Source organism: Lepidochelys kempii, chromosome 21 (assembly GCF_965140265.1).
Source record: "Lepidochelys kempii isolate rLepKem1 chromosome 21, rLepKem1.hap2, whole genome shotgun sequence".
Taxonomy (NCBI): domain Eukaryota; kingdom Metazoa; phylum Chordata; order Testudines; family Cheloniidae; genus Lepidochelys; species Lepidochelys kempii.
Window position 1 is genome coordinate 18,058,142 of NC_133276.1, and position 18,267 is coordinate 18,076,408.

The following is an 18,267-nucleotide window of genomic DNA, read 5'->3' on the forward strand; positions in this document are numbered from 1 at the left end:
AGTGCACAGGATGGACAGGGCTCAGTTAATGAGCAGCTAGTCAATATTTTCCTCCCCTCCCTCCTGGGGACACACACTACAGTCACCCTAATCGCATCCCTCCCCTCTCTGCCCAGCCTAGAGCCAAAGAGAACGAAACCAACCAACCTTTACCGAGTACTTGCTGTGCCTGAGCCCCCTCTGGGGCTCCTCTGCCCCTCCTCCTGGGCCCACCCTGCTCTCCCCAGGCCGTGGCAGCACAGAGGGTAGCTGTGCTGCCAGCCCCTACCTTGGAGGGGTGTCCGCACGTGCTGCCGTCTCCGGTACAGGTAGCAGCAGAAGCACAGGAAGCAGCAGAGGACGGTGGCAACGATGGCCACAAAGAGGACGACGGCTGAGGCAATGCCAGCGACGGTCTTCGGGCTGTGGGGCACAAGCAGACGTGGTTACAGGGCAGTCTCAAGTACTGTCCCGAGTGCCCAATGCGGCCTTTCCCTAGGTCAAGTGGATCCTTCACAGACTCAGGCTGGCTACATGCTACACAAAGAGAGACGTGCAGGTCACAGGCAGTGCCTGATCCCTGCGCATTGCAAGGAATGAACCCTGGGACCCTGCCCTCCCTCCCCAGGGCTGTGGAGATGACAGGATTAATGGGTGGGCTTGGGGTTTGTGCATGGCTGGGACTTGGAACCCCTTCCCCAACCCTGGGAATGCCCCACGTGACATTCTGGGCAGTGCTTTGATCGAGTAGAGGCTGTGTCATAACCATACAGCTAAGGGTAGCATAAAATCCCTCCTTTACCTGTAAAGGGTTAAGAAGCTCAGATAACCCGGTTGGCACCTGACCAAAAGGACCAATAAGGGGAGAAGATACCATCACATCTGTGGGGGAAGGTTTTTGTTTTGTGTTTCTGTGTGTTCTCCCCAGGTCAGTGAGGAACCAGGGCAGGGACAATACATCTCCTAAAGCCATATCTGAGCTAAGCATCTAAGATTACCAATTGTAAGTAATAGGAAGGAAATGCATTAGATTATCTTTTGTTTTAGCTTCTGAATTTTCCCTGTGCTAAGAAGGAGGTTTATCCCTGTTTTTTGTAACTTTGAAGTTTTGCCTAGAGGGGAATCCTCTCTGTTTTAAATCTTATTACCCTGTAAAATTACCTTTCATCCTGATTTTACAGAGGTGTTTCTTTTACTTTTTTTTTCTTTATAATAAAGTTCTGCGTTTTAAGAATCTGATTTAAGAATCCAACCAAGGGTCTGGTCTGTGCTCACCTTGTTTACCTATTTGGTTGGTAGATTATTCTCAAGCCTCCCCAGGAAAGGGGGTGAAAGGGCTTGAGGGGATATTTTAGGGAAACAGGAACTCCAAGTGGCCCTTTTCCTGAATCTTTGTCTAACTCATTTGGTGGTGGCAGCAGTACTCATCCAAGGACAGGGAAGGATTTGTGCCTTGGGGAGGTTTTTAACCTAAGCTGGTAGAAATAAGCTTAGGGGGTCTTTCATGGGGGTCCCCACATCTGTACCCCGGAGTTCACAGTGGGGAGGGAGGGAACCCTGACAGGCTGCCTGTGCCATGAGTCATTGGAGACCTAGATCATAGCAGCAGTCAAAATCCTCCCAAGAGATTACAATGGAGAAGAGAAAGGCAGGCTTTGTAGAGCTCCCCTAATCTCTCTGCCCTGCACCTCAGCCATGCTACAGCCACAGCTCCGTGGGAACAGTGGTCTTCATTCCACTCAGGGCTCCACTGCAGGGATGAGAGACACGCTGCCCCTGGAGTTTGGAACCCACATGGGAATGAGCCGGGCACTGGAGCACACTGCATGCCACACACCGCCAGCCCCTTCACGCACGGCCGTGCACCACTGCCTCCTCCCACATTCGTGGCCATGCACGACCATCCCCCACCCATGTACATGGCCACACACCACTGCCCCCACTCACATACACAGCCCTGCTCCCCCCACCCGCATGTACACGGCCATGCACCACCGCATGCCCCATATACAGGGCCATGCACTGCCGCTCCCCAGCATAAATGGCCAGGCACTGCTGCCCCCTCCACATACCTGTGGCCATGCACCGCCAGTGGCCCCCCGTGCAGAGCCCTGCCCCTAAATGGGCACGTGCTGCTGCCCCCTCCCCCTGCACTACAGCCACTGACCAAGACGCCTCCCCAAACAGAGCCCCACCCTACCCTCTATATGGACATACACAGCTACCAGCCCCCGTACACAGCCACACACACACCTGCACTGGCTACACACACATACCAAGCAGACTGCAGGGGATCTTCAGTGCTGGGTGCTATCAGGTGCCAAGTCCCCTCCCTTTCCCTCCAGCTCCTCCCCTCCTACCTCAGCCCCTCCTTCAGCTCCTTCCCACCCTCCATCTCCAACGTGAATCCTTCAGTCATCCCTCCCCATTCGCTCTGCCTTTATTATGTGACCCTCTCCCCTCGCACAAATCCTCCCTTTGAGTCTCCCACCCCAACCCCCCAAAATGGGCAGCCTCCTCCTACTGCTCTCACTTCCCCCTCTAGCCTGTCCACTGTGGCAACTCACACACGCTTGCTTGCCTTAGGGACCTTCTGGGCTTGTCACCATGGCTGGATAGCCAGCCAGTGAGGGCTGCAAACCATGCCTCTTCCAGCTGTGGCTGGTGAGCAACCTGAGCCCCAGCCTGAGCCCCAGGACTGTGGCTATCCCCCCACTCTTGGCCACCAGGCCGCAGGGCAATGCACCCAGCAGGAGTGATGAAGACACAGCAGCCAAGCTACTTGACAGCACAGGTGTGCACAGCACAACACACCTGTGCTCCGCTCTGCACAGGCTCCTGGCTAAACACTGGGGCCAAACACAAGGCTCACTCCTTATCTCCAAAGCCCTGCACTGAACTGGCCCAAGAGCCCCCTCCCACTGCCAGAACCTACCCACTCACCACAGCACGCGTCATGGGAGCAACAGAAATGCCAAGCTCATAAGAGCAGGGTTGGGGTGGGGGGCTTGGCTACAGGTCTGGCTGCTGGGAGAGATCAGAACAAGCACCAATCTCAGCCACTTCTTCCCACAATCAAACCCAAGGAGCCTGGCACTTGTGGGGGGCTGGGGAGGAAGCCTGTGGGGGGATTTAGCTGTTGTGAGCACAGTGCTAAGGAGGAGACAGTACTGAGCCAGACACAAGCCCTGTGGCCTCTTCTCCAGCCTCACCCTCCAGCTGGTCGACTCAACACTACTGATCACACCAACCTTCTCACCCCCATCAGCTTATCGTGTGCGCTTGTGCCCTCACCCCATGCCTACAGCCATCTCTCCCCCTTACTCTGTCTCACTCTGGGTAGAGCCCAAAGCATCAGGGATGGGCAGGTGATGCTCCAGTTGTGCCCTGGCCACAAGCCACAAGTGTTCGGTAATCATACCCATTAGAGACCCGCTGCAATAGCAGCTCTTGTTACAAACTCACCACTAGATATTCATCTCTCTCTTGCACATGGAGGAACTCAAGGCAACGGCACTCCGCAGAGGCCCTGACTCAGCACTGCACTGTGACCCATCTATCCCAGCTTCAGCAGCACAGCAAACCAGGCACAGGGGAATTCCCCTGGCATGGGGGGAAGCCCTGTAGAAGGTAAGGCCTGTGTAATGGCTCTGCACCTCCCCTCACAGCTCTAAGGGACCATGGCCAGAGCATTGCTGTGCTCTGCTTCCTCATGTCAGGCACCAGGGCAGGGACAGAGACCACCCTGCACTCTGGCAGGAAGAGGCCATCCACCAGAGTCGGAGGAAGGAACAGCTACCTTTGGCAGCACTGGCTACCCCGATCAGTAAGCGTGGTCCTGCCTCCATAAGGCCCTGGGGTGAACTGTTATGCCAGGAAGTGGCTCAGATCCCTCCCTTCTCTATCCACTCACAGGGTCATTATGGGCAACAGTTCTCCCATTCCCAGGGCCCTCACCTTTGCAGTGTCCTGGGGCTCAATCTTCCCCCACATTACTCAGCATCTGTGTGGAGCCACAGAGAGAGCTGGAGACACAGGGTGGTCTGAAGGGCAGCAGTCCCGGACATGGCCAGACCCACCCATCCACATCAGAGACAGCCAGCTGGGCGCCCGGCTGAGTCCAGCACTGTCTGAGGAGCAGACGCCAGCCCATGCAGAGCTGATGCTCGTGGAACGCACTTTGAACAACTCACCTCCTCTGACTCCCGGCTATTGAAGGCATCTGCCTGCAGGTTGTTACATCAGTCAGCGGCCTGGGCTCCTTCTGGGCTCCTCAAAGCCACTGGGTGCCCGAAGAGTCACAGCAGCAAATGCACCCACCTGCACCCCACTCCCCACATCCTTTTGGCAAAGCTGGCCAAGGTGATGCCCAGGCCTGATTATCACAACTTGCTGCACCTGGGAATGAAAACGCAGGGCCTGGAAAAGCTCCAAAACACAGCAAACCCAGCGGTTCAGCAGCACAGACCACCATAAGCACGGTGCCCTGGTTCCACTCTCTGTGCGGCCTCCCCACCCAACACAAAGCCCAGGGCAAGGTCTTTGTCCCAAGAGACAAAGCCGCATAGTACCAGCCCTCACCACTTAAGAGACACTTCCCCAGTGCAACCACCACCTCACGACAGCTACATCCCTGGAGCCGTAACACCATCAACAAACTGTGGGGATTCATCAGTGCGGGAGACAGAGCGACCATGGCAGCCTGACCCAGCCTGTGCAGCTACTTCCCAGAACGACACACCCAGAGCTACCTGCAGCGCTTGTCCTTCTCTCAGAGCTCCTCACACACACACGCACCAACACCCGGCCAGGCACCTGCTCCTACTCGGAGGAAGGGAGATGAAGAGACCTTGCTGCTGTTTGCTATTTCTAACCTGTGGGAGGGAGGCGTCCACATCCTGGGCGGGGGCCAGCAGCCAAGCAGCTAGACAGAGAGTTGGTCACAGTGAGAGGAGAGATGTCAAAAGCCACAATACCCGAACTCTAGGCGGGGATGGGCATGTGTCTTCAGCTCCTGGCATTGAAGGCAGGATTCTCAGGCTCAGATCGCCTGTCCATAACCCTGTCAACACTCCCTCCCTGTGCTAGGACACAGTCGTTCCCAGGGGGACCAGCGTGCCCAAGCAGGAGCTCTGGCCAGGCTCCGTGCCCCTCTCACCTGAAAGCAAGGCAGTGCTTCTGCTGCAGCTCTGTGATGAGCTTCAGGGGCTCGGTGCAGCAGTAGCGCTGGTAACAGTGGCCGCAGCAAAAGGTGAAGAAGTTGCAGTCAAAGCCAGGGTGCCACGAACCGTTCCTGTCCCGGTACCACAAGCAGTCTTCATCCGCCAAGCCTGTGGAGAGAGAAGCCAGATATCAGACCCCCCCGGCCCTTCCAAGCCCCCAGCTGGGGAGGGTCCCCACCTCTCCAACCCAGAAATTAGAATGCAGGCAGGGTCTGGGGAGCTCTACACCAGGTCCAGTGTTCCTGCTGCCCCTTTCCCAGTTCAGTGATGGCTGCAAAGAGGTGTCCAGAGCAACACTGGCTGCTGCAGCAGACTGCCATGGCCTCTGCTCCGGTTCTTCTGTGTTCCCAACTGGGGAAGCGTTCAGCCATGCTTTCCAAGGACAAGTCCCTCAAGCTGGACCTGTGCATGCAGAGTCCCTGCCCACTCAAGGTGGCAGCAGGAAGACGTTCACAGCTAATGGCGTGGTTATTGGGGCACAGCTCAGAGGCCTGGCAGGGGATGAACTGCCCTCTCTGAAGGCTAGAGCGTCTGGAGCAGTCCCTTTCTCACTGCCTTGCGTCAGGCTGGGACATCCATCCTGGATAGGCACCTGGCAAGCGTGGCCAAGGAGACTCACATGGCAGCAGGCACCTTGTGTATAGAATATGGATTGGAGCAGGACTCCAGGCAAGCTCCACCCCTCCCCCTACTCATACCAGAGAAGGGCACAAGGTAAAAATGCATCAGGACATCAGGCAGGACAAAAAAGCAGGGGCCTGCCTGGCTCCTCCTTCCACAGAGAGCAGGGCTGTGAGTACATGCTCATTGGCCCGATAGATTGGGCCCCTCTCGGGCACAGAGCCATTAGACGGGAAGTGCTGGCGACCCACTCACCCTGGAGAGAGCCACTCCAGCGCAGTGAACAACTGATTCTGCGGTTTGGTGGCTGAACCAGGGGTGGGCAGCAAGGTTCATTTCAAACCAAAGTGTTCTGAGGCCAGGCTGGTCCCCAACACACCCTCCCAAGCATCCCACTCTGGGAGCTACCTTCGGAGGTGGCTGTGCGATGCCACCATGTTACCATAACAACATTACTCTACTGGCATAAGGATATGGTGTCACCTGGAAAAATATGTGAAGGGGTTAAAACCCTCAAACCTAATGCTCGCTCCGAGTGCAAGGTACTCACTGAGGAGAGCTGGGGACATGGCTATTGGCACTCAGTCCTCGCCCCTCGAGGGGGAGGCCCTGGCTTACAGGAATGAGGATTCCAAGATTTCCCTGGCACAGGACTTGGTTTTGTTTACGTGAGCAGGGTCTGAATGAGCTCTCCCCAACATCCACTGATGCACTGAAGGAAAAGACTTCAGGACTTCAGACCATATCTGCACCCCAACTTTCCCTAGGTGATCAGCAGACCTGTTTTGCCAAAGTGATCAAGTGTGGGTGTTTGGGGTTAAAATTGATTTTAGTCTGGAACGCCATTATCCTTATTCTATGACTAAAGGGCAGCAGAACTCCTTTGACTATGCCCTAATGGAGGGGATCACCCTAAGTGGAGCTTCACTCCCTAAGTTGGATGTAGCGCTGCCAAATCAAAGTAGAAGTCAGACAGACGCTCATCTGGAGTACTGTGTCCAGTTTTGGGCCCCACACTTCAAGAAGGATGTGGATAAATTGGAGAGAGTCCAGCGAAGGGCAACAAAAATGATTAGGGGACTGGAACACATGAGTTATGAGGAGAGGGTGAGGGAGCTGGGATTGTTTAGCCTGCAGAAGAGAAGAATGAGGGGGGATTTGATAGCTGCTTTCAACTACCTGAAAGGGGGTTCCAAAGAGGATGGCTCTAGACTGTTCTCAATGGTAGCAGATGACAGAACGAGGAGTAATGGTCTCAAGTTGCAGTGGGGGAGGTTTAGATTGGATATTAGGAAAAACTTTTTCACTAAGAGGGTGGTAGTGCCAATCTTTAAAAAAGGGAAGAAGGAGGATCCTGGGAACTACAGGCCAGTCAGCCTCACTTCAGTCCCTGGAAAAATCATGGAGCAGGTCCTCAAAGAATCAATCCTGAAGCACTTGCATGAGAGGAAAGTGATCAGGAACAGCCAGCATGGATTCACCAAGGGAAGGTCATGCCTGACTAATCTAATTGCCTTTTATGATGAGATTACTGGTTCTGTGGATGAAGGGAAAGCAGTGGATGTATTGTTTCTTGACTTTAGCAAAGCTTATGACACGGTCTCCCACAGTATTCTTGTCAGCAAGTTAAGGAAGTATGGGCTGGATGAATGCACTACAAGGTGGGTAGAAAGCTGGCTAGATTGTCGGGCTCAACGGGTAGTGATCAATGGCTCCATGTCTAGTTGGCAGCCGGTATCAAGTGGAGTACCCCAAGGGTCGGTCCTGGGGCCGGTTTTGTTCAATATCTTCATAAATGATCTGGAGGATGGTGTGGATTGCACTCTCAGCAAATTTGCGGATGATACTAAACTGGGAGGAGTGGTAGATACACTGGAGGGGAGGGATAGGATACAGAAAGACCTAGACAAATTGGAGGATTGGGCCAAAAGAAATCTGATGAGGTTCAATAAGGATAAGTGCAGGGTCCTGCACTTAGGACGGAAGAACCCAATGCACAGCTACAGACTAGGGACCGAATGGCTAGGCAGCAGTTCTGCGGAAAAGGACCTAGGGGTGACAGTGGACGAGAAGCTGGATATGAGTCAGCAGTGTGCCCTTGTTGCCAAGAAGGCCAATGGCATTTTGGGATGTATAAGTAGGGGCATAGCGAGCAGATCGAGGGACGTGATCGTTCCCCTCTATTCGACATTGGTGAGGCCTCATCTGGAGTACTGTGTCCAGTTTTGGGCCCCACACTTCAAGAAGGATGTGGATAAATTGGAGAGAGTCCAGCGAAGGGCAACAAAAATGATTAGGGGACTGGAACACATGAGTTATGAGGAGAGGCTGAGGGAGCTGGGATTGTTTAGCCTGCAGAAGAGAAGAATGAGGGGGGATTTGATAGCTGCTTTCAACTACCTGAAAGGGGGTTCCAAAGAGGATGGCTCTAGACTGTTCTCAATGGTAGCAGATGACAGAACGAGGAGTAATGGTCTCAAGTTGCAGTGGGGGAGGTTTAGATTGGATATTAGGAAAAACTTTTTCACTAAGAGGGTGGTGAAACACTGGAATGCGTTACCTAGGGAGGTGGTAGAATCTCCTTCCTTAGAGGTTTTTAAGGTCAGGCTTGACAAAGCCCTGGCTGGGATGATTTAACTGGGAATTGGTCCTGCTTTGAGCAGGGGGTTGGACTAGATGACCTTCTGGGGTCCCTTCCAACCCTGATATTCTATGATTCTATGATTCTATGTTCTCTGGTGATGGGGAGTTCCTGAAGCTGTTTGACTTTCCTTTACACAGTGTTAATTATAAAGCTGATCTCGCTTATGCATGGGTGGTGGGCGAAGCTTCCCCTTGAGGAGGCTAGCCCCCTGCCTGCCTCTTCCGGCCGAGGACCTGCCCCCACTTGCTGCTCTCAGCACCCTCCTGTGGTCCCAACCAGAGGGGGGTGCTGAGAGCTCAGCCCCGGCTGGGGTCAAGCTCTGAGCCTCGGAACTCTCTGTCCTGGCTGGAGCGCCAAGCCTGGAGCCTCTCCCCCTTTCCACCCTTTCTCCCGTGGCCCTGCACTGTTCCACCCAGGGCCCTACCCCCATTCTACCCCCACTCGCCTCTCCCCCCCCCGCTCCGAGGCCCCGCCCCCACATATTCCTCCCCCCCACCGGAGACCGGATAAGCTCTGTGCCCCACGGAGGCTCTGGAGTCACAGCGGGGAACAAGAGCTCCTCCAGCCCTGGGGCCACGGTGGGAGCTTTTCAGGGGACTCCAAATCCGCCACTGCCCCCCGACATTGGCACGAGGGTTGGGGAGGCTTAGTCCCTGGCCTCCATTACATGCAACCTATGCACTCACGTAAGAGTCTTTGTTTCTGCTCAGGGATTACTAGAGTTGAAATCATTGATGACACGGTAGGGGACTGAACTTTAGACATGGGGTGGGGTCATTGTTACAGTGAAAGACAGTGGAGAGCCTGCAGCAGCAATGAGGTTCCCCACTACCCAGTGAAACCACTAAGAACTCACTGGGCTAAGCGGTGAAATCTCAGAATACGGTATTGCAGGTAGAAGCAGAGCTGGCAGTGAGTGGCACGCAACCCAGAATACTGGGACTTCTCTGACCTCAGACAACCAGCTGAGTGTGGTGCAGAGGAGAGAAAAGGAGAGTGATGTGTTAAAGGGACATTCATCCCTCACATGTCACACCGAAAAGTGGGTGAAGAAAATCATGCAAAGGGCATTGCCCAAGATACTGGGGGCAGGGGTTGACTTATTGTTTGCACACTTTTGAATTAAGGTGTTTTCCCAAATTAATGCTGAGTCACCTTTCCCTTTTAATAAAAGTTTTCTATTGTTATACACAGACTCACTGCCTGTGAGTGGAGAAGTATTGTCTCTTAGGGTATGTCTACACTACGGAATAAGGTCGAATTTATAGAAGTCGGTTTTTTAGAAATTGGTTTTATATATTCGAGTGTGTGTGTCCCCACAGAAAATGCTCTAAGGGCATTAAGTGCATTAACTCGGCGGAGCGCTTCCACAGTACCAACGCTAGAGTCGACTTGCGGAGCGTTGCACTGTGAGTAGCTATCCCACAGTTCCCGCAGTCTCCGCTGCCCATTGGAATTCTGGGTTGAGATCCCAATGCCTGATGGGGCTAAAACATTGTCGCGGGTGGTTCTGGGTACATATCGTCAGGCCCCTGTTCCCTCCCTCCCTCCGTGAAACCAAGGGCAGACAATCGTTTTGCGCCTTTTTTCCTGAGTTACCTGTGCAGACGCCATACCACGGCAAGCATGGAGCCCGCTCAGGTAACCATCACCGTATGTCTCCTGGGTGCTGGCAGACGCGGTACAGCATTGCTACACAGAAGCAGCAACCCCTTGCCTTGTGGCAGCAGACGGTGCAATACGACTGGTAGCTGTCCTCGTCGTGTCCAAGGTGCTCCTGGCCACGTCAGCTGGGAGCGCCTGGGCAGACATGGGTGCAGGGACTAAATCTGGAGTGACTTGACGAGGTCATTCTCTTTAGTCCTGCAGTCAGTCCTATTGAACCGTCTTATGGTGAGCAGGCAGGCAATACGGATTGCTAGCAGTTGTACTGTACCATCTTCTGCCGGGCAGGCAAGAGATGAGGATGGCTAGCAGTCGTACTGTACCATCTTCTGCCGAGCAGCCATGAGATGTGGATGGCATGCAGTCCTTCTGCACCGTCTGCTGCCAGCCAAAGATGTAAAAGATAGATGGAGTGGATCAAAACAAGAAATAGACCAGATTTGTTTTGTATTCGTTTGCTTCCCCCCCTCCCCTGTCTAGGGGACTCATTCCTCTAGGTCACACTGTAGTCACTCACAGAGAAGGTGCAGCGAGGTAAATCTAGCCATGTATCAATCAGAGGCCAGACTAAACTCCTTGTTCCAATAAGAACAATAACTTAGGTGCACCATTTCTTATTGGAACCCTCCGTGAAGTCCTGCCTGAAATACTCCTTGATGTAAAGCCACCCCCTTTGTTGATTTTAGCTCCCTGAAGCCAACCCTGTAAGCCGTGTCGTCAGTCGCCCCTCCCTCCGTCAGAGCAACGGCAGACAATCGTTCCGTGCCTTTTTTCTGTGCGGACGCCATACCAAGGCAAGCATGGAGGCCGCTCAGCTCACTTTGGCAATTAGGAGCACATTCAACACCACACGCATTATCCAGCAGTATATGCAGCACCAGAACCTGGCAAAGCGATACCGCGCGAGGAGACGACGTCAGCACGGTCATGTGAGTGATCAGGACATGGACACAGATTTCTCTGAAAGCATGGGCCCTGCCAATGCATGCATCATGGTGCTAATGGGGCAGGTTCATGCTGTGGAATGCCGATTCTGGGCTCGGGAAACAAGCACAGACTGGTGGGACCGCATAGTGTTGCAGATCTGGGACGATTCCCAGTGGCTGCAAAACTTTCGCATGCGTAAGGGCACTTTCATGGAACTTTGTGACTTGCTTTCCCCTGCCCTGAGGCACATGAATACCAAGATGAGAGCATCCCTCACAGTTGAGAAGCGAGTGGCGATAGCCCTGTGGAAGCTTGCAACGCCAGACAGCTACCGGTCAGTTGGGAATCAATTTGGAGTGGGCAAATCTACTGTTGGGGCTGCTGTGATGCAAGTAGCCCACGCAATCAAAGATCTGCTGATATCAAGGGTAGTGACCCTGGGAAATGTGCAGGTCATAGTGGATGGCTTTGCTGCAATGGGATTCCCTAACTGTGGTGGGGCCATAGATGGAACCCATATCCCTATCTTGGCGCCGGAGCACCAAGCCGCCGATTACATAAACCGCAAGGGGTACTTTTCAATAGGGCTGCAAGCTCTGGTGGATCACAAGGGATGTTTCACCAACATCAACGTAGGATGGCCGGGAAAGGTACATGAGGCTCGCATCTTCAGGAACTCTGGTCTGTTTCAAAAGCTGCAGGAAGGGACTTTCTTCCCAGACCAGAAAATAACTGTTGGGGATGTTGAAATGCCTATAGTTCTCCTTGGGGACCCAGCCTACCCCTTAATGCCATGGCTCATGAAGCCGTACACAGGAAGCCTGGACAGTAGTCAGGAGCTGTTCAACTACAGGCTGAGCAAGTGCAGAATGGTGGTAGAATGTGCATTTGGACGTTTAAAGGCGCGCTGGCGCAGTTTACTGACTCGCTTAGACCTCAGCGAAACCAATATTCCCATTGTTATTACTGCTTGCTGTGTGCTTCACAATCTCTGTGAGAGTAAGGGGGAGACGTTTATGGTGGGGTGGGAGGTTGAGGCAAATCGCCTGGCTGCTGGTTACGTGCAGCCAGACACCAGGGCGGTTAGAAGAGCACAGGAGGGTGTGGTACGCATCAGAGAAGCTTTGAAAACCAGTTTCATGACTGTCCAGGCTATGGTGTGAACTTCTGTTTGTTTCTCCTTGATGAAACCCCCCGCCCCTTGGTTCACTCTACTTCCCTGTAAGCTAACCTCCCTCACCTCCCCCCTTCGATCACCACTTCAGAGGCAATAAAGTCATTGTTGTTTCACATTCATGTATTCTTTATTCATTCATCACACAAATAGGGGGATGACTACCAAGGTAGCCCAGGAGGGGTGGTGGAGGAGGGAAGGAAAATGCCACACAGCACTTTAAAAGTTTACAACTTTAAAATTTATTGAACGCCAGCCTTCTTTTTTGGGGGCAATCCTCTGTGGCGGAGTGGCTGGTTGGCCGGTGGCCTCCCCACCGCGTTCTTGGCCATCTGGGTGTGGAGGCTATGAAACTTGGGGAGGAGGGCGGTTGGTTACACAGGGGCTGTAGTGGCAGTCTGTGCTCCAGCTGCCTTTGCTGCAGCTCAACCATACACTGGAGCATACTGGTTTGGTCCTCCAGCAGCCTCAGCATTGAATCCTGCCTCCTCTCATCACGATCCCACCATATTTGAGCTTCAGCCCTGTTTTCAGCCCGCCACTTACTCTCTTCAGCAGGCCACCTTTCCTCCTGGTCATTTTGTGCTTTCCTGCACTCTGACATTATTTGCCTCCACGCATTTGTCTGTGCTCTGTCAGTGCGGGAGGACAGCATGAGCTCGGAAAACATTTCATCTCGAGTGCGTTTTTTTTTCTTTCTAGTCTTCACTAACCTCTGGGAAGGAGAAGATCCTGTGATCATTGAAACACATGCAGCTGGTGGAGAAAAAAAAAGGGACAGCGGTATTTAAAAAGACACTTTTTATAAAACAGTGGCTACACTCTTTTAGGGTAAACCTTGCTGTTAACATTACATACATAGCACATGTGCTTTCGTTACAAGCTCGCATTTTGCCTCCCCCCACCGCGTGGCTACCCCTTCAACCCTCCCCCCTCCCTGTGGCTAACAGCGGGGAACATTTCTGTTTAGCCACAAGCAAACAGCCCAGCAGGAACGGGCTCCTCTGAGTGTCCCCTGAAGAAAAGCACCCTATTTAAACCAGGTGACCATGAATTATATCTCACTCTCCTGAGGATAACACAGAGAGATAAAGAACGGATGTTGTTTGAACACCAGCAGACATACACTGCAATGCTTTGTTGTACAATGATTCCCGAGTACGTGTTACTGGCCTGGAGTGGTAAAGTGTCCTACCATGAAGGACGCAATAAGGCTGCCCTCCCCAGAAACCTTTTGCAAAGGCTTTGGGAGTACATCCAGGAGAGCCGCGAATGCCAGGGCAAAGTAATCCTTTCACATGCTTGCTTTTAAACCATAGTATTTTAAATGGTACACTCACTGGAGGTCCCTTCTCCGCCTGCCGGGTCCAGGAAGCAGCCTTGGGTGGGTTCAGGGTGTACTGGCTCCAGGTCCAGGGTGAGAAACAGTTCCTGGCTGTCGGGAAAACCGGTTTCTCCGCTTGCTTGCTGTGAGCTATCTACAACCTCCTCATCATCATCATCATCTTCTTCGTCCCCAAAACCTGCTTCCGTGTTGCCTCCATCTCCATTGAAGGAGTCAAATAACACAGCTGGGGTAGTGGTGGCTGAACCCCCTAAAATGGCATGCAGCTCATCATAGAAGCGGCATGTTTGGGGCTCTGACCCGGAGCGGCCGTTCGCCTCTCTGGTTTTCTGGTAGGCTTGCCTCAGCTCCTTCAGTTTCATGCGGCACTGCTTCGGGTCCCTATTATGGCTTCTGTCCTTCATGCCCTGGGAGATTTTGACAAAGGTTTTGGCATTTCGAAAACTGGAACGGAGTTCTGATAGTACGGATTCCTCTCCCCAAACAGCGATCAGATCCCGTACCTCCCGTTCGGTCCATGCGGGAGCTCTTTTGCGATTCTGGGACTCCATCATGGTCACCTCTGCTGATGAGCTCTGCATGGTCACCTGCAGCTTGCCACGCTGGTCAAACAGGAAATGAGATTCAAAAGTTCGCAGTTCTTTTCCTGTCTACCTGGCCAGTGCATCTGAGTTGAGAGTGCTGTCCAGAGCAGTCACAATGGAGCACTCTGGGATAGCTCCCGGAGGCCAATACCGTCGAATTGTGTCCACAGTACCCCAAATTCGAGCCGGCAAGGCCGATTTAAGCGCTAATCCACTTATCAGGGGTGGAGTAAGGAAATCGATTTTAAGAGCCCTTTAAGTCGAAATAAAGGGCTTCATCGTGTGGACGGGTGCAGGTTTACATCGATTTAACACTGCTAAATTCGACCTAAAGTCCTAGTGTAGACCAGGGCTTAGAGGCGCCATGGGGTGGTGTTTAGTTTTCCCAGATTACTGGGTGAGTACTGGAGTTTATTCTGATTTGTAATGTTAAGACAACCCCTAGATATTGAACCCAGCCCTTGAGAAAAGAAGACTAATGGGGTGGGGGGCATTAATATGCTAAGGGCTGTTCTAAAGAGGATGGTGTTCAGTTGTTCTCCATGATCACTGGAGATAGGACAAGAAGTAATGGGCTTAACCTGCAGCCAGGGAGATTTAGGTTAGTTATTAGGAAAAAAATTCTATCTGTACAGATAGCATAAGAACATAAGAACGGCATTACTGGGTCAGACCAAAGGTCCATCAAGCCCAGTATCCTGTCCTCTGACAGTGGCCAATGGCAGGTCCCCCAAAGGGAATGAAGAGACAGGTTATCATCAAGTGATCCATGCCCTGTCACCCAATCCCAGCTTCTGGCAAACAGAGGCTAGGGACACCATCCCTGCCCATCCTGGCTAGTAGCCATTGATGGACCTATCCTCCATGAATCTATCTAGCTCCCTTTTGAACCCCCTTATAGTACTGGCCTTCACAACATCCTCTGGCAAGGAGTTCCAGAGGTTGACAGTGTGTTGCGTGAAAAAATACTTTCTTGTGTTTGTTTTAAACCTGCTACCTATTAATTTCATTTGGTGGCCCCTTGTTCTTGTATTATGAGAAGGAGTAAATAACACTTCCTTATTTACTTTCTTTATACCGCTCATAATTTTATAGACCTCTATCATATCCCCCCTTAGTCGCCTCTTTTCCAAGCTGAAAAGTCCCAGTTTTATTAATCTCTCCTCATACAGAAGCCGTTCTATACCCCTAATCATTTTTGTTGCCCTTTTCTGAACCTTTTCCAATTCTGATATATATTTTCTGAGATGGGGTGAACACATTTGCACACAGTGGGCATAGCAGCACTGGAACAGGCTCCCGTGACCACCCTTGGGATCCCCTCATGGGAGGTTTTTAAGAACAGGTTATACACACACCTGTTGGGGTGGTCTAGGTTTACTTGGTCCTGCCCCAGCGCAGGGGACAGGACTTGACTTCTCAAGGTCCAATGTCCCTTACAGTCCTACATTTCTATGACTCTATGGGGGCTGGGGGTTATGGCTCTGGGTGCCACACACTGGGTGTGGAATAGGGGTGGGGCTGTGACTGCACTTCAAGCCCTTGAATGAGTTACTGAATGAGCCCTTTTCTGGCCAGAGGCAGCAAGATACTCAGTGCAGCTCCTGTTAAAAAGCCCATGCAACATTGCCAACCCGGGGGATTTTATCGCAACCCTAAAGCCTTACAATCTCCCAAGTGTGCTTCTAGCCCCCTAGTTGCAGGGGCCTGAAGATGGCAACCCTAAATGCTCAGGAACCAAAGGTAAAGAACCCCAGCATCTAGGATGCTCTGAAATCTGATGATTTGGGGGCTTGCCTGCTGACAACTGAACACTTGGGGCTGGCGATTCTGCGGCCCTTGGCCTTCCCAGAGCTCCTGGAGGTGCCCTTTAGCCTGCATTGTGCTGAGGCTGCAGCGTGTCCAGTGACACTCGCAGAGCCAGAAGCAGCTCCTCTTTCAGGAACGCCACCGCTGCTGCTGAGCCTGCTCTATTTATGGCCTGCAGCTGGCACAGCTGACCAGTGCTTTCTGAAGCCATCTGGGAGCAGAGGTTGTAAATAGTCCCTGGGAAATGGAGCCAGGAAGGTTGCTGCTATGCTAGACAGGTGCTGGGCTTTATAGCATGAGGCTACGTCCCAGCCCAGTGCTGTGCTGCAGGAAGCCACATGGATGACTTCCCTCCCTGACGCCTCTTTGCCCTGCCATGGCCATGAGCCTTGCTGAGAGCAAGAGTCTGGGAAGGGAGCTTGGAGGAGAATCTCCGAACGAGCTGGCAGCAGCGGCAGATTACCACACAGGCCAATGGGACCCATGCCCAAGGGCCCTGACCAATTTGGCGGCCCCAGCACAATTGCTGGAACTCCCGCCCTCCCCCCTGCTCCTTCTCTCCCCTCAGCCTCCTGGGGCCCCGCTGCCCCGCTTCTCCTCTCCCCTCCTGGTCAAGCCAGAAGCCAGAGCCCGGCTGCAGTAGGGTGAGTATATTTGCCACACATGGAGCTGGCTGAGCTGCTCATCCAAACCCTCTCCCCAGACCCCCTGCCCCCCACGCACAGACCTAGTCCGAGCCCCTCTTCCTGATCCCCCCCACACGGATGTGGCCCAAGCCCCTCTCCCCCCCCCGCCCGGTCCCAAGCCACTCTCCTCCATCCCCTTGGTTCTGAGCCCCTCTCCCCCTCCCAGGGCTGGCCTTCAAGAAAACAGCTCTCCTAGCCCCTGTGGGCAGGGCACCCCCCCACTTTGTCCCTGGCCCCTGTGGGTTCCCCAGACTCCCCATCCCCCCTGCACCCCGCCCCCTTCTGTGCCCCTAATCCCTGCACTGTTTCCCCTTTGCCCCTAACCCCTGCACCACCCTCCTGCACCCACGTGGGGAAACTGACCTGTATGCATGGAGCAGCTGGCATTGCTGCTTGCTCCCCCCTCAAATGCTGCTCCTCCTCATGGACCCCTGGGAGATGTGAGTGACGGGGGAGCGAGGAGCAACATCAGGGCTCCCTTCATCCAGGTCACTTGCCCCACCCGGGCTGCGTAAGGGGAGAGAAGAGAGCAGCAGGCCCTGATGCTCGCCTCCCAGCACAGCCCAGGTGGGGGAAAGTGACCTGAATGAACGGAATTGGTGTTGCTCTTCACTCCCCCCCAGCCCCCTAGGGCGGCACAAGGGAACGTTGGGGGTGAACAGTATGTGTGTGTCACCACTCACTCCCCCCATATTCCTCCTCTGGGAGGAAGCCCAGAGAAATATGGGCACCACCCGATGTGGCACTCTCCTGCCAGCTGGGAGCAGTTTCTGACTCTACGCCAGCCATGCACACCTCCGCACTGCCACATGGCACCTGCTTGATTATGGCACCCCGGGAGGTCGCCGGGGTGGCCCACCCTTAAGGCCGGTCCTGCCCCCACGCCCACCCTGCATGGACCTGGCTCGAGTCCCTCTCCCGAGCCCCTGCCCTGCACAGACCTGGCCCAAACCCTACCCCCACTGCTCACCCTCCTGTACCCCACCACTCACGCTCCTAGCCCAACCACTTACCCCCCAACCCCTTTTTCACAAAACTGGGCATTTGTCCCATTTGCTCTTGCCAACTGATGATCAGCTGGTAAGAGCACACAGCACAAATGCCCAGTTTTGCCAAAAAAGTTGGGACATCTGTGGCAGGGTTAAAAAGGGGATTGTCCCAGGCAAAATTGGATGTATGGTCACCCTAGGCTGCAGTAAGAGCTACCCAGGTAGCCCGGGCAGCTATGGGGAACCCCAGACCCTCCGCCTGCCCTGGGTGAGGTGCTGGGATGCCAGTGTCCCTGTCCCCCAGGGTGCACCACCCAGGGCAGGTGGAGGGTCCAAGGCTCCCCACAGTGGTTCAGAGTCCCTGGGCAGCTCTTACCGCCAACCAGCTTTTGGCCAGGCCAGGAGGCAGAGCCATGGGGGAAGGTGAGGAGCAGGGGGCAGGGCCCCATGGCAGGGAGTGTGGGGGGGTGGGCACAAATGTTCTTTGTGCCATCTGCCTCTGGCTGGCAGGAAGTCAGACTATATCGGGGTGGACAAACTTTTGGGCCCGAATGCTACTTTGGGGTTGCCAAACTGTATGGAGGGCCGGGTACGGAAGGCTGTGCCTCCCCAAACAGACTGC

At 53.7% G+C, this 18,267-nt stretch overlaps 1 protein-coding gene across 2 annotated transcripts in view; it reads right to left on the bottom strand.

The window, feature by feature from the left end:
• The window catches only part of SHISA4 (shisa family member 4), a 50,901-nt gene that overhangs the window by 13,598 nt on the left and 19,036 nt on the right, over positions 1-18,267 (bottom strand). For both annotated transcript variants that reach the window (XM_073319504.1, XM_073319505.1), the window contains exons 2-3: positions 5,138-5,309; positions 269-402 (exon numbers count right to left, since the gene is read on the bottom strand). In XM_073319504.1, coding sequence (XP_073175605.1) covers positions 269-402; positions 5,138-5,309 — 306 coding nt within the window. The remainder of the gene's footprint in view (positions 1-268; positions 403-5,137; positions 5,310-18,267) is intronic.